The 13,984-nt window shown below is 35.7% G+C and overlaps 2 protein-coding genes across 4 annotated transcripts in view; one reads left to right on the top strand and one right to left on the bottom strand.

The window, feature by feature from the left end:
• The window catches only part of LOC110380488 (cullin-associated NEDD8-dissociated protein 1), a 574,273-nt gene that overhangs the window by 196,299 nt on the left and 363,990 nt on the right, over window positions 1-13,984 (bottom strand). The gene's annotated exons all lie outside the window — the stretch shown is intronic.
• Window positions 1-13,984, top strand: part of LOC110374106 (lachesin) — a 115,444-nt gene that overhangs the window by 66,687 nt on the left and 34,773 nt on the right. For all 3 annotated transcript variants that reach the window (XM_021331688.3, XM_049836322.2, XM_021331687.3), the window contains exon 2: window positions 9,204-9,320. In XM_021331688.3, coding sequence (XP_021187363.3) covers window positions 9,260-9,320 — 61 coding nt within the window. In that variant the 5' untranslated portion in view covers window positions 9,204-9,259. The remainder of the gene's footprint in view (window positions 1-9,203; window positions 9,321-13,984) is intronic.

The raw sequence follows: 13,984 nt of genomic DNA, 5'->3' as shown, positions 1-13,984 counted from the left end.
ACTAAATAAATTAACGTACAAATAAAAACATTTTTTCCGTTCATCGTGAGCTTTAACACCTACAGGGCCGCCAACTCGGTACGTGTACCAAATAAAAATTAAACAACGAGAAATAATCCCCAAGGGCAATTATGTGTTATGAATTGTATTAACATTCACAGTATGTATCTAAAAAATATTTTCATATGGGATTATCTATTTATATTAGTCTGGTCCAAAAAGTTTATATTTTATTTGAAATCATGAGCATAAGTTATCAAATATTTCAAATTACAATTACGGTGTCGAAACATAAGTATTCCCATGGGGATATAAACTTAAGACCGTAGGACCAATTTCATTTTGGACCGAAAGGTACCTGAATTTTTATTTCGTCACGCTTTGGTCAATTATTCTCGCTCGGTAACAATGTTGGAAAAATACTTCCAGACCACATCTTGTACAATCAAGGACGCCCTCAAATACTTACACAAAACTATTTGAATAAAACATGTTCCACAATGCCAAATATTCAATTATGTATGTAGATACAATTTTCTCCTCAGTTCTGTTTGTCATGGTAAAATAATGAAATGTAAATAAAAGTCTTAAGTAAATGACACGAAAAAATATTTCGTCGCCGTAGTAGTTTAAATGAAAACGCTCGAAAATATGAAAAACGTTTATTTGCGGTCAACAAAGAAATGTATCGTATTTTTTTAACAACTTTACTCGTGATCTGTGGCCGTGTATAAATGAAGCGACAATGTGCAATGTATCTCTGCAAACATACGTATAAATAAACTTATGGAACTTAACTGTTCAGCATAAACGGCATGCTGTTAAATGTGATTTTATTTTTATTGCGCCAACAAAAACAAATCGTTTTATGTCGAGATTTAAATTTCAGTGTTCCGCCGACGGCTGAATATCCCAACTGTAATAAGGCGATGTTTTTATTACAGTGGGCCCTTCTAATAAGCGGACACTGTCTGTTTGTGCGCAAACAATCATGCCGTTTTGTAATTTTACACCTATATTCCTCTAGCAAACGAAACAAAATTACACAGACTAATAAGTTGAAAAAACAACAGACATTTTTACGGTTGCTATGTAGTTTATACAATACATAAATAGTACGTTTTTGAAAATTAAAAAGATTTCAGGTTCTGTGTTTGTTTTTTCAGCAGTTGAAAAAACTGATCACTACCTTACTTAAAATTAACTTTTCAAAAAGAGTAACCTAACCAGGTAAAACGCCATTTCGAGTAAGTTAAATGCAAGGCAAATATAAAATTTATATATTCTAAAACAAATAACCAAGAAATTAGCTGCCAGGTAATTAAATACGACATAAACACCGCACCGGGCATGTATTATAACTGCATTACGGCATAAATATTCATAAGCCACAAACTTCCAGTGGGACTGGTGACGAATTCACCGACTTATCCGCCGCATCAAGTTTACCCCATGAATATGTAGAACTAAAATAAGGGTTCATATTATAACGACCAATTACCCCAGATTTCTCCACAGTTACACCCGTCAGTAAAACTTCTGCCAAGACTTCGTGTGTTGTGCAGATGTACTGAGAACAAATATGGAACCTACATTTGTACAGATAGTTTTTATTTTTGTTCTATAAGTGACTTTGGTAGACTGCATTCTTTGAATGGCATGGAATTAGTTATTTGATTGGCAAAAAATAGATCGGATTAAAAAAGAGCAGCACCCATAAACTGTATATTATACCTTCTACGTTTTATACAATCAATTTTAACAGTATCCGATATAATACAAAATACGGTTCAGTCAAGCTACAAATACGCACATAAGAATATTATCCCCCCAACGTCAGATCTGTTAGCAGATGAAGATAAGCCGACGCGAGTAATATGAGGTATCGCTTAAATAAAAATCAATATCGCAATCGGTTGCGAGTTTCTTCTTACAGTCCATTTGCTTTAAGAACGTAGTGCTTTCTCAAAGGGATCTCTCGGCCCTTATTTCGAGATCCTTTAGGACCACACTTGAAGAACGATACGGCGCCTTTAGGGCCCCGCTTCCGCCCTCCGAGAAATGCCCAAGATAAGAGAGACGTTTTGGCGCCATTCATGTTTATGGCGGGGCAAATGGCCCTAGAATACTGCGTACTTATTATAAACAAGTACCTATATACAATGTATTTAAAAACGCTTCGAAAGATATTGAAAACTCGTATTTGTTCAATGAGGAGAAGCATTTGCTTGATTTATTTGGTAATTTAAATATAATGTGTTTTCTTTTTGGTAGTAAACACTCGTATATAATGGGTATATCATCTTAGATAGGTCATCTAATTAAGGCGTTTCACAAAATTATTTCCTTACTTACAATTTTTTATACGAGAAGAAAATTTAATAGTTTTTCTAAGTAAAAGTTAATAGATTCTAAGGTCGCAAAAACTAGCGATGTCAAGTGTGGACGGGACGTGACGGTATTACTTTATATTACAAAATGTAGTCTTCGTAAAATTTTATGAGGACCGTTTTTAGAGGGGAGCTCGAAGCACCGATCATTAACACTGTATCTATGTATACTGTGGTGTTACTTTAGTTTCTACCCGAGCCGTTGATTCCAATTACTTGCTTAACTGTTAATATTGTTCTATTAGAAGATGTAACTTCTAATTTCGGTTCGTTCTATAACGATATTAGAATCGTCGTCTACAAATCCCCTGGATTGTACCACAAAAGGGAAATATTACATACAAGAATATTTTTGATGAACAAAAACGGGATCGAGCGCTCATTTTTCAAAATGTCATTTATGTATCTAACAACTATTGAAACGAAACAATAGCAATGAATTCCTACGCATTCATTAAAAATGTGGGGAGCAGTAGCGAAACGTTGTTAACTGTCGGCGCATTGTATGCGAGCACTAACTGAAATAAACAAGCCATATTGAACGTGTCCGAAGCGTACAAAAAGTACAAATTGGAATAGAGGCAGAGGTCCGTCCTCCATAGGCCGACACAGGCCGAGTTCAGGCGCGGTCCTTTGGGGCACTTGCCAAACAAAGTTTTTGTTTTATCAAACTGGTAATTCACATTTTTTGTTTTATTGCCCCAAAGCTCTGGAGATTTATAGCTAACCACTTTGCATTAATTTCGCATTCATTACAGATCTCTTGAATATTGGGCGTTTTTTGCAACGAGATTGAGTGTAAATTACAGGAAAATTATGTACAATATTTATTCAGAGTGCGTTCTGAATATTGTTATAAATTAATTCATTTATAAAGCTTTCCTTTTCCGTTAAAATTTTGTCATGCCGACAATAAAATTATACAAATGACTTGAAGAGAGGAGAAAGGAATTTAAAACAGACTTGCTTTTTTAATATTAAAAACTTCGAAGAAATGCATTATTAAAATTAACATTTTAACATCAAAACCCATGGAAAATCTGCTTTCCCATTTGCGTTAAAACACGAATAAATATTAACGGCTTGTTAAAAGTGTACTTAATCCTAATTTGTTACGACATTAAAATAGTTTAAAGTAAAACAAAGGAGTTAAGGTCACATACAAGGCGTATTCTCTTGAGTTCGGCGGAAACCGCACATAGCTTAAGTGAACCATTAATGAAGATTAATTGTTGACGACGAGGCTCACTACACCATACACACTACGTAAATGTTTGAATAGATACCTATACCAGCTAAGAAAATTACGTTAAATAGAAAATTATTTTCAACCATTAATCATCATCATACTGTTATACTCATAAAAGCATGGCATACCACATTACCTCCCTTTTATAAAGGTGACCGACAGACCATGGACATTCGTGATATATGAAATGATGAATCATTAAAATTTATTTTTGGTCGAAAGCAAAACATTGTCCTTATGTGCGGGTGAAAGGACCAAATTGTGTTAACGTGTCAACCACGCCTGGTGCATTATTGGTCTTTTAGACACGTAAAATGTTGAACGCAAATTAAATGAAATCACTCTCATCAATTTAGTTAAAATAACGTTAGGCTTACGTTTTCATTGTAAATACCTATTATTTCTTACTAATTTAAAAAGCAGTTTAGTTACTACCCATCTAATCTGTATTTTGTAGCATTAAATCAAATCAAGCATGCCTTAATTCTTCCAACAAAGGTTAAAACACAAAAATGTACCCAGTTTCTACTAATTCAAGAAATATTTAATCCAAACAAACAATTCTACATCAAACCAAGTGAAATAAAAAATACTTCAGGTATTGTACAAAATATGAACAGTCGTACGAAAGAATTTGAAATAAACTGTTATATTCTCTTTTCTCGAAATGTGAGACATATCGAACATGACTGGCGTAATACAATAGAATTTCGAAGATTTTGGACCAGTGAAATCCGATATCTCGCATGCCAGGAAAGTGGCAGAATTTGTTTTATTACAGATTGAAAATGACTGGATTTATGAGTAAATTATTACCAATTTTCAATTGGGTTGCTTTATATAGATGGTCGGATCAATTTTGAGTTTAATAATAATAATATAGGTATACATACCTACATAGGATCTATAACACTCTCCCGAATCTTAACCTTCTTGCATGAATTAATATCACACATAGTTGATTTGGTCGTCGACATTGAAGGGTTGATTTTACCCGTGATAGTACAATGTAGAACAATGTATCTAAAATTATATGTTCCATGTGTATAATATCAATCATTATAATATTACTATCTGTGTCTTGAGGAACCTACGCCTAGCTTCCAATGCTATTTATACAAACATTATGTGAAATCTGTTTAATTTCATGTTAGGACAAAAACGGTTAATTTCTATATTTTAGCAGCTTTTAGGTGCTCCATGCTGCTCTCCTCATCGCTGCCACTGCGGGGAAGCTGTCAACAGCCTCGGTCACCACGGCCTGTCGTGCAGCCGGAGTGCCGGCCGCATACCACGACATGCCAACATAAACGACGTGATCCGTCGCGCTCTTGTTGCCGTCGGCGTGCCAGCCGTACTCGAACCAAATGGCTTGGCACGCGACGATGGCAAGAGACCAGACGGCATGTCGCTATTTCCGTGGAAGGTGGGTAGGACTTTGGTGTGGGACGCGACATGCGTCGACACTCTTGCGCCATCTCACCTTCCCGGAACTGCATGTCGTGCTGGCTCCGCCGCTGCACAAGCAGAGAACCTCAAGCGGCGCAAATATAGTAACCTTATAGGCAATTACATGTTTGAGCCGTTTGGGGTTGAAACTCTAGGGCCGTGGGGTCCGAGCGCCCACCTTCTTGCCAGGGATATCTCCCAGCGCCTGGTTGACACTTCCCGGGACCCAAAGGCTGGCTTTTATTTCGCACAGAGGTTGAGCATTGCCATCCAACGTGGCAATGCTGCCAGTCTTTTGGGTACATTACCCAGTGACAGCGATGAGGAGCAATTTTTTGATGCCCTATATTAGTGTTAAGTTGTATATATATATAAGTTTATTTTATTTTCAATTAATGTAAATATTTTGTGAATAAATAACTCTTAAGTATTACTAAGCAAAAAAAAAAAAAAAAATATAGCAAAAAAAGTGCACCAATATCATTGTAATTCACTTTTAATTAAGAGCGTAATGCGTATTTGAATATTTTCACATTTGTTTTTTTTTTAAGAAATTATATGCCTTCAAGGTTGCTCTTTCTACTCAACCTTTTCCATCCCTTAACGGATAATGCACAACAAACAGCTAACGGTTCCGTACAAAAGAGATCCGTGTTGCCACACCGCTTCCCGACGTCCTTATCTCTAGGAAGTGTCGAGTAGTTCCCATTGTATCCTATAATAGTCGTAATCGACTGCTGAGCCCGCGGCTAACGACTCTTTGATTAGAACTGAACATTAACACATTTCGCTCTTGGCACGAATTGCCTGAGAAACGCTCTGATCATAGCTATGTGTGCAGAAACTCTAATCAACTTGCAGAGACAAATACGTTGATTTATAACTATGTAATCTTGTTACTTTGTCGAGGTTTAGACGTAATCTACACAGTGAAATTAATGTCTGTCTTCCTGTCTATATGAGTCATATTTACAGCTCATGCCCTGGGCAGACATGCGTAAGATTTCACCCTAATGTAACTAGTCGAAACTCAAAACTCTCCTGTTATAAAAAAGATCTGTTTCTGAGTAGACTATACATAATGATTGTGCATGTTTCAACGATATTATGAAAATCCTATGTTTGAAAATGAACCCCAAACAGTTTAATTACAAACTTCAAAAGGTAGTCAATCACTTTAAAACATTGATTTTCTTACGCAGGATAAGTGGAACCAACACTTTCAAAGTTGCAAAACTGTAGCAATCGCCCTTGTGATGTAATAAATACATTTAATACTAATAAAAGCTGATAATGTCATTATTGAGAAAACGCTAGGCAGATGATGAAATTTATTTACAAAAAAACTGTCATCGTTAACGAATTGGATAAAAGTATACAAATAAATGGCGCTTTTCGCCTATTAAAACAAGAACAACCTTACAAGAATTCACTTTATTACATTTTAATTTCCTGCGCCATATACCAACAATAATCTCCCAACACAAAATGGTTCAAACATCTATTTAACGATTACCAAATAAAATAATTAATGATGTGTTTACGTGAAAAGGGCGTGTCGTGACAGATTTCCCTTGTAGATTAAAGTAACTATGTTCAAATTATAAAAGCAATCTGTTTGACGTTACACAATGAAATCAGGTCTATAGAGGTACGCTTTGTTTACATTCCAGATATTAACTGTCCTTTTGGATGAACATTTGCATGGTTAATATGGTTTATTGCAGTTAATCTCTCTATTTGAACATTGGTTTGAAGGCAGATAAATTGTATGTGATACCAAAAGTTATTTATATGTGTAGGTATATATGTTCAATTTATTGTTTTATTAACGTAATTATCCACGTGATTTTTACATATAGGTACTTATTATATTTTAAAAACCAAAACGTTATTAATTTCAAGCAATTTAAATGCCACAAGCCCAATGAAAACTATAAACAGGGGTAGCTAAGCCCCATCTGTCGCTACGAGCAATAATATCTAATCCACTTTAACGTCCCTTACAGGCGAAACCCATTCCATTAAGTCCCTTATAACGCTGCATCGAACAAACCACACCTATAAAGTAAAACATTGTTGCAAATCCTAGCACCAAATCACTTCACCGTCTAGTGGGGCTAGTGAAAATCATTTATCTAAAAGCGTCTCCCTTCCGCCATCAAAACTAAATCAAGTAGGGCGAGGAACATAAACTCGACCGCCCTTGCAGTTAGATAAAATGTAAAGGGAAGTTTGATTCACTTGGCTCGTGTGACATCCCACGTAGGAAACCCGTCCACCTCCCGAGGCCTCGTAACGACCTCTTTATACCAGCTATCTCTATTTGACTACGATTCATATCTCCGGGAGGAGGACACTTAGTCGAACATTATTGGAAACCTAGTCTGAATCCGATACCTAATATCAAATCCGAGGAATCGAATTTTATTCAGTCCGTATTAGATACACAGAGGTTTGCGAAGTTCACAATCTTGGCAACTTGTTCTTCTTTATACACTTTTACGAATTTTGAATACGTAACTTTCACCAACATTAAGGCATGCAAAAAAGTTTCACGTTAGCATATTGCAATAATTACTATCTGTATTCCGCAAATGAGTGCTGCGTAATTGCCACTTATACTTCTGCTGAGAGGTATAATCATTTGTGACGATTCTTAATTACTTAATTCCCGATTAACTTCTTAATTACCGACGGCGTCGGCATGCGAATGGAGCTCTGAAAAAAGTCATTGGAGCACTTCTTAGCGGGCAAATATTGTCGGTGGCCTCCTCTTAGGAGGTTCATCTCGAGATAAGCGTCGGTGAGACGAGGAGGCCAGCATCTGGGCCGGTAATTAAGCGCATCTGCCTACGTTCAATTTTGGAACGCGCTGGATGAGTTGCCCCGCGCTCCTTGGGTCCATTTGGGAGGGTAAGAGCAAATTGCTAAACTTTCAATTAAAGAGTTGTTATTCAAACCGCTCCCAGTTCCTCGATGGAATTATATTTTATTTCACAACGAAAACTCTTATTGGTACTTGCGGTACTTGTTTTCTGCTTTACTTAGCCTCAGTTGAACATTTCTTCGAAAGGAAACTGTACGAATTTATTAACAATTGTGTATTTAAAATAAATTTTCCATTCTGGATCCCTGCTGCGGCTTTAAGATTATACTAGATAATCTCTTAATTTTTGGTTCTGGATTAGAATTGTTGCCGATATCTTTGGGTTCATGTTATTCAATTTGAAACAACTGTGGAAGAGCAGACTGAATACGTTTGTCGTTTATGTCTTACTCGGAGCTTTTTATACGGAATAATCCTCAGAAACATTATGATTCGTTCCCTGGCAAGATTTGAATTCGGCTGGATACTAACATTTTGTTACGCGCCGTCAGAAACAATGTAAGCGCTCCGTAAAATCTTCTGCCTTTGACGTTACCTAGATATCCAGAAAATATTATGTAAGGACAGAGTCTGGTCATAATATCTTTACTAAAAAAATAAAGAAAAAGAGGACCTTATTACATTATAATTTCAAATACTTGTAACTTATGATTTCAACCTTGAATCTTCGATCTATCGTGGCCTCGATACCGTAAAGGTAAGATACATTTTGGTCAAATGACCACACATTAAACCCGACCCAATTATTGGTCCTTACAATTTTCCACCTCATCAAATAACATGTGTACTTTAGACCCTTCTAGATATCTCATTCGTTTATTTAGAACTTAATAAATAGAATATGAATAAGCACTACCGGAATTAAAATCCAGGACAAGCAAAGACAAAGTGTTCTCCGTCAACAGCAACTTAAAAAACGAACCGATTGGTTCTTATGCATTGGTTCGTTGTTCCTATACAACAAAAAATTCTAGGAAAAAAATAGGGAATTTTGATTTCACATCTGTTTGTTTCTAAACTCTTCTTCAAGGGACGAATGCAGAATTAACAGCGTACTTCTTTTTGTTGCCGGTTTTAAACATAAAACGGACGGTAGAAATAGTTAGTCCTAGCAGCATAATTATGTAAGTTCTTATGCACTAAGAAATGATGTTCATACCTTTCCAAGGACATAAAAATGTATTAAAAAATATTATTTTATCCTTACATATTTGATTTGTTTCAGTAACAGCAAGCAGTGCGCTTTCGGCTCGATGTGCGTCCGGCGCGCGAGGAGGGAGCATGCTGGTGCACCTCATAATACTTAGCACCGCCCTCGCGGCAGCCAACACCGGGAAACACGGTATGTATTCTATTATTATTCGGCTAATTTGTGCTTAATTAATAGTTAGAATTTATAGGTAACATGCAGGCTTCGATCCTTCTAAAGTGTAAGCAATCGAAATTAAAATCCCAGATCAGTCCAGTAGTAAAAATAAAGTTATCTAAGCTGACATATAGCCTATTCCAAAGAGGAGTGAAATTCGATATTTTATTATTATTTTACTATTCTAAAAGATAAGTAAACACATACATCATGAAAACATAAAGCTATTCTTAAGTCTTAGTACAATAAAGTGACTGACTGCTTTTATTTATCTTTCTCACAAAATAACAACTACACATGAAAATATTAACCCTCGCAAAAAATCTTAGCGGAAATCTTCGCTTCCTTAAAAAAGATTTCTCCCAAAAAATAAACAAATGTATTGACGCGACCCTCGGCAGAGATTCATCTTGTACATGTACATTATGTAGCAGACCCCCTCGACTTAATCTGCGTGAATGTTATAATATTATACACCCTACAAAACTTGGGGGGTGAAATAAATGGGAAAAATTTAAAACTTCTTCACACTTGTATCCCCTGCAGCATTTATTGTGCCGCTGTTATATGAATGCAAATAATGACACACACTTCAGCAAAGTATACATTTTAGCTGGAATAATAACATGAAATAAACATGCCACCCTGTATAACGCTCGCTTCTGGGAGCACTCAAAAAACCGCATTCGGGGACACGTGCGATGAGAATGACTTTACTCTGAGTATTTTATTTAGCTTTCGTTTTCGGGTTCTACAAAAATTTCTTTTAACAATTCCATGATCTTGTGACTACTGCTTGTTACCTTACATACCGCTGTTACATGACACGAGAAGCAGACAAACCTTTTTTATTTGGTAATAATTTTTTCAGCTTCTATACACCCATTGTGTGACGCAGAATCTTCTGTACTTTTTTTCTGGTGACATTTCGAATTCTACGAACTACCTTGGTGATACCAAAACGTCAAAAAAAATCTCTTTGAAATAAAAGCTACATATGTAGTTATTCCGATAAGTCTGTGTAGTCGTGTGGAGGTTATTACGTGAAATTCTGAGTCAACTGCTGGAAAGCTAGTTCACTAGTTCATCAGTATTTATAATACCTAAATACTGTCAGTTCAGTACTTTTACAGATTACATTATAGATCTTTTTCATTATCTTTTCACATAATATCAATAATAGTTGCCAATACACAACTTTTATTTGGGCAACGAAACCATTCCGACCTAAAAAGCCCATATTTATTAAACAAAAAAATCCTACTAAAATCTTCTACCGCCCAGGAGTCACACATTCCTGGCGTGCAATTTGCCGGCGTGTCGGCTATAGGCCTATAGTCAACGGCTATTGTTGAACGTAGGCCTCCATAAACTGCCTTGACGAACACTCCAGTCTCATTAAGGCACGGGGAAAATTTGACATAATTAAAACGGGGTCAATGGCCGCATTACAAATCCCGTGCCCCTTTTCTTGTAAAATGTATTTATTAATGTACGGGACCCGCGAAATTTAAATTGTTTTGTGAAATATTTTATTTTGCACTTCGGTCTTCGGTCGCATTGGAGGAAAAAACTTTGGGTTTATTTGGTTGTCCATCCATCCATTTTTTTTTTTTTCATATAAAGTAGACAAAGTGCTAAGTATTATTGTAAACTTAACTTAAGAGAACCTATAGTAATTCAATAGTTTAGAAATCTGATCCAACAGATAAACTGTGTATACAGTTTTGTTGGACATTTTATACTTTATATAATGTAAAATGTACCTTCTAAGCAATAATAAATAAATAAAATAAAATAAATAAGTTTTCAATGCATCATTAAGACAATTTAATGTTTACCATGGAACCAAAGTTGCAAACAAAACAGGCTTAGGAAGGATTAGCTGCTATTATTATTGTACAAAACAACTTATAAATAAACCTAACAAAATGCACATCAACATAGTAAATAACAAAATAGCAGTGTTATTTTGTAAACAGGAACAAAACAGCGATATTCATTGAAAACACGTTTTCTTTATCGCGATCGGAATTCGGGTCACCTCAGCAAAGCTGCATGGAAGTTTTACAGTTCAATTATATCAGTTATGAAAGCGAAACGTTTCCTCTACGCCTTAACTTTTACTAACTATTAAGTAACTTTAGCAAAGTTTGGAAACTTAAGAAATAAATGTGGCTAGGAATAAAGCTGGTGGAAATATTTGTGTAGATAAAAAAATCGTCGTAAGGCATGATCAACAACATTCATCAAATACACTCAGAGAAAAGTATAGCTCACAAAGAAATATATTTTTCAAATAGCTTAGAGAAGAATGAAAAAAGAAATAAGTAACACAGAAATGCGGGACACGCGAAACTGTCAAAAAAGGTGTCGCATAACCCACATCCGCACGAGTACAAACATTGCAAGATATCAGGGGACATAAAAGTCCCCTATTGACATGCAGCCACTCGAAAGTAAGATGCATTATCGCATCGGAACTCGAATATCCGATATCACACAATCCGACTGCGGCTGCGTATCTAAGTGGCGCACAAGTCACAACATCCAGGGGCCTTATGTTCTCAGGCCGTCGTTATCAAACTGTCAAACTACATTATAAGCTTGTTTACGCCAGTGTCATCTCCATAAATACACGCAAACTTCTTACTACCATCTTGATACAATTACGTCTTCATGGCCCAAGTTTAATACGCGGATTATACTATTCAAAAACATCTTTAAGGCCAAACAGAATAACATTAAGACTCAGCCGCTGTTGTTTGCAAATAATAAGAAAACAGACTTGGTAAGTTAAAAAAATTCGCGTAAAATTTGCATAAACCTCGTGGCGCCCTGTTCACTTTTCTCTACTTTCGTTTTTTATATCATCTCTTATACCGTTCGTTCCTAACTCATTTTATAACAATATCTTATTAAGTGTTTCATAAAATACTTTGAAAGAAAAAGTTTTATAATAATTGTTAATGGTGTTACTGAATGTGAGCGGAATATTTTTGTGGCAGTGGAAAATGCCTGTTCTTACCGATCTGTCAGTTCGGTGCCGATTTCTCGACATCCCTGCCTTACCCTCGTACATTTATCTACGTAGAAAAAATCCTAGTGAGAATGTTCCGTCCGAAGCCACCCTCATATATATTAAGTAGGTTATTTTATATACGTTGATGGAACACGTGTTATTTCACCGTGAGCCGTGAGATCAAACATAATCGTGATGTATAATATCAGCTCTAGTTTCAGTTTACTTTGCAACAGAAATGCGCGTGAATAGGGCACAATTTTCTAAAGACCATAAATAGAATTAGGTGTATTGTCTTGAGCAAAGTTTGTAGCGCCTACACGCAAGTAATAATTCCCTTGAGTTTACTGTTTATACCGCTAAGCCTGAATAAGGATTACTGTAAACAAAAACAATACGAATAATCCACATTAAACATCATAGTATTATACGATTTCGCAGAATTCGAGAGCCTAAGAAATAATAAATACTTGGTCTTGTCAAAGAAAGTATGACTAAATTCTTTTAAAGTATGTTACTTTGACAAAATTCTGTGAAGACTTAGATGCTTAAAAAGTGTAAATAAAGATTTCTTTTGCGATAAGACTTCATTAAAACTCGAGAACTTTTCAAAAGCCAAACTTAGCCATCATAGACCGCGTTCTAAGTAAAAAGAAGACGGATTAAACCACAAACAAAATTCCACAAGTAAAAAGGGCTATTATTAGAAATACATCAAGAACCGCAATAATAACACAATTGTCGATACAAAGATGCCTAACTTTGTAAAAGGAAAAAATATATGTACGCGAGCTAACGGAGCAGTGCCTTTGTGAACTTAGAACTGAATCCCCAGAGGTTTATGTCTTTTCGGATCAGGAGGCTTACGGGAGGACGCGCGAGGAAAACTCCTTTCCTTCATAAATATTTACTTTATGAAATAACGCGCCCCGAGCTCAGCTTAGTCTTACATACTGGCTGGGACCAGGTGATAACTGGCAAATGACAAAAAACACACTCATGCGTCGTCTATTATAAAACAATATTATTACAGAAAGATTTGGTTCCCTATTTGTTTCTTTTTTTCAAAATGAATTCTTTGCTTAATCTACTAATGCGATTCTTGAACTTACCTATCTAAAACTACGAGTATGTGATGTACCTATCATGTGACAATGCCAAAGAACTAATCCGAAACTTAGTATTCTCTTTACAATTTACCTATAGACAAATTAAAATTGTTGACATAAACATATGTAGGTATGTTATAGTGCCTATAAGTAAAATTAATTAATTTCCCTTGACAAATGAGTACACGAACAAAATAATTGAATTCCAAAAAAACACGAATACCCAGTGAAGGAATAGAAATAAATCAATTTCAAAACAAGTAGGTACTCGTACATAGATAGGGAGTAAATTGGTTTCTGCGGTGTAAAGGTCATTCACCCCACAATTTATGTAAGTAGCATTCTGGATACTCGAGTACAGCGGTTATACAGTACATTGCAATATAATTTCAAATGTATGTACTGCTGAAAGATTGTCTCTCATCTCCATACGAAAGTATGCGCTCAATGCAAATGTGAAAATGGTTTTATGATAGAAGACTTTTTACTTTGTGGAATTTTAAAACGTA

The sequence above is a fragment of the Helicoverpa armigera genome, chromosome 3 (assembly GCF_030705265.1).
Source record: "Helicoverpa armigera isolate CAAS_96S chromosome 3, ASM3070526v1, whole genome shotgun sequence".
NCBI lineage: Eukaryota > Metazoa > Arthropoda > Insecta > Lepidoptera > Noctuidae > Helicoverpa > Helicoverpa armigera.
Note: the sequence above shows the minus strand (reverse complement) of the source record. Positions and strands in the feature narration are given on the sequence as shown.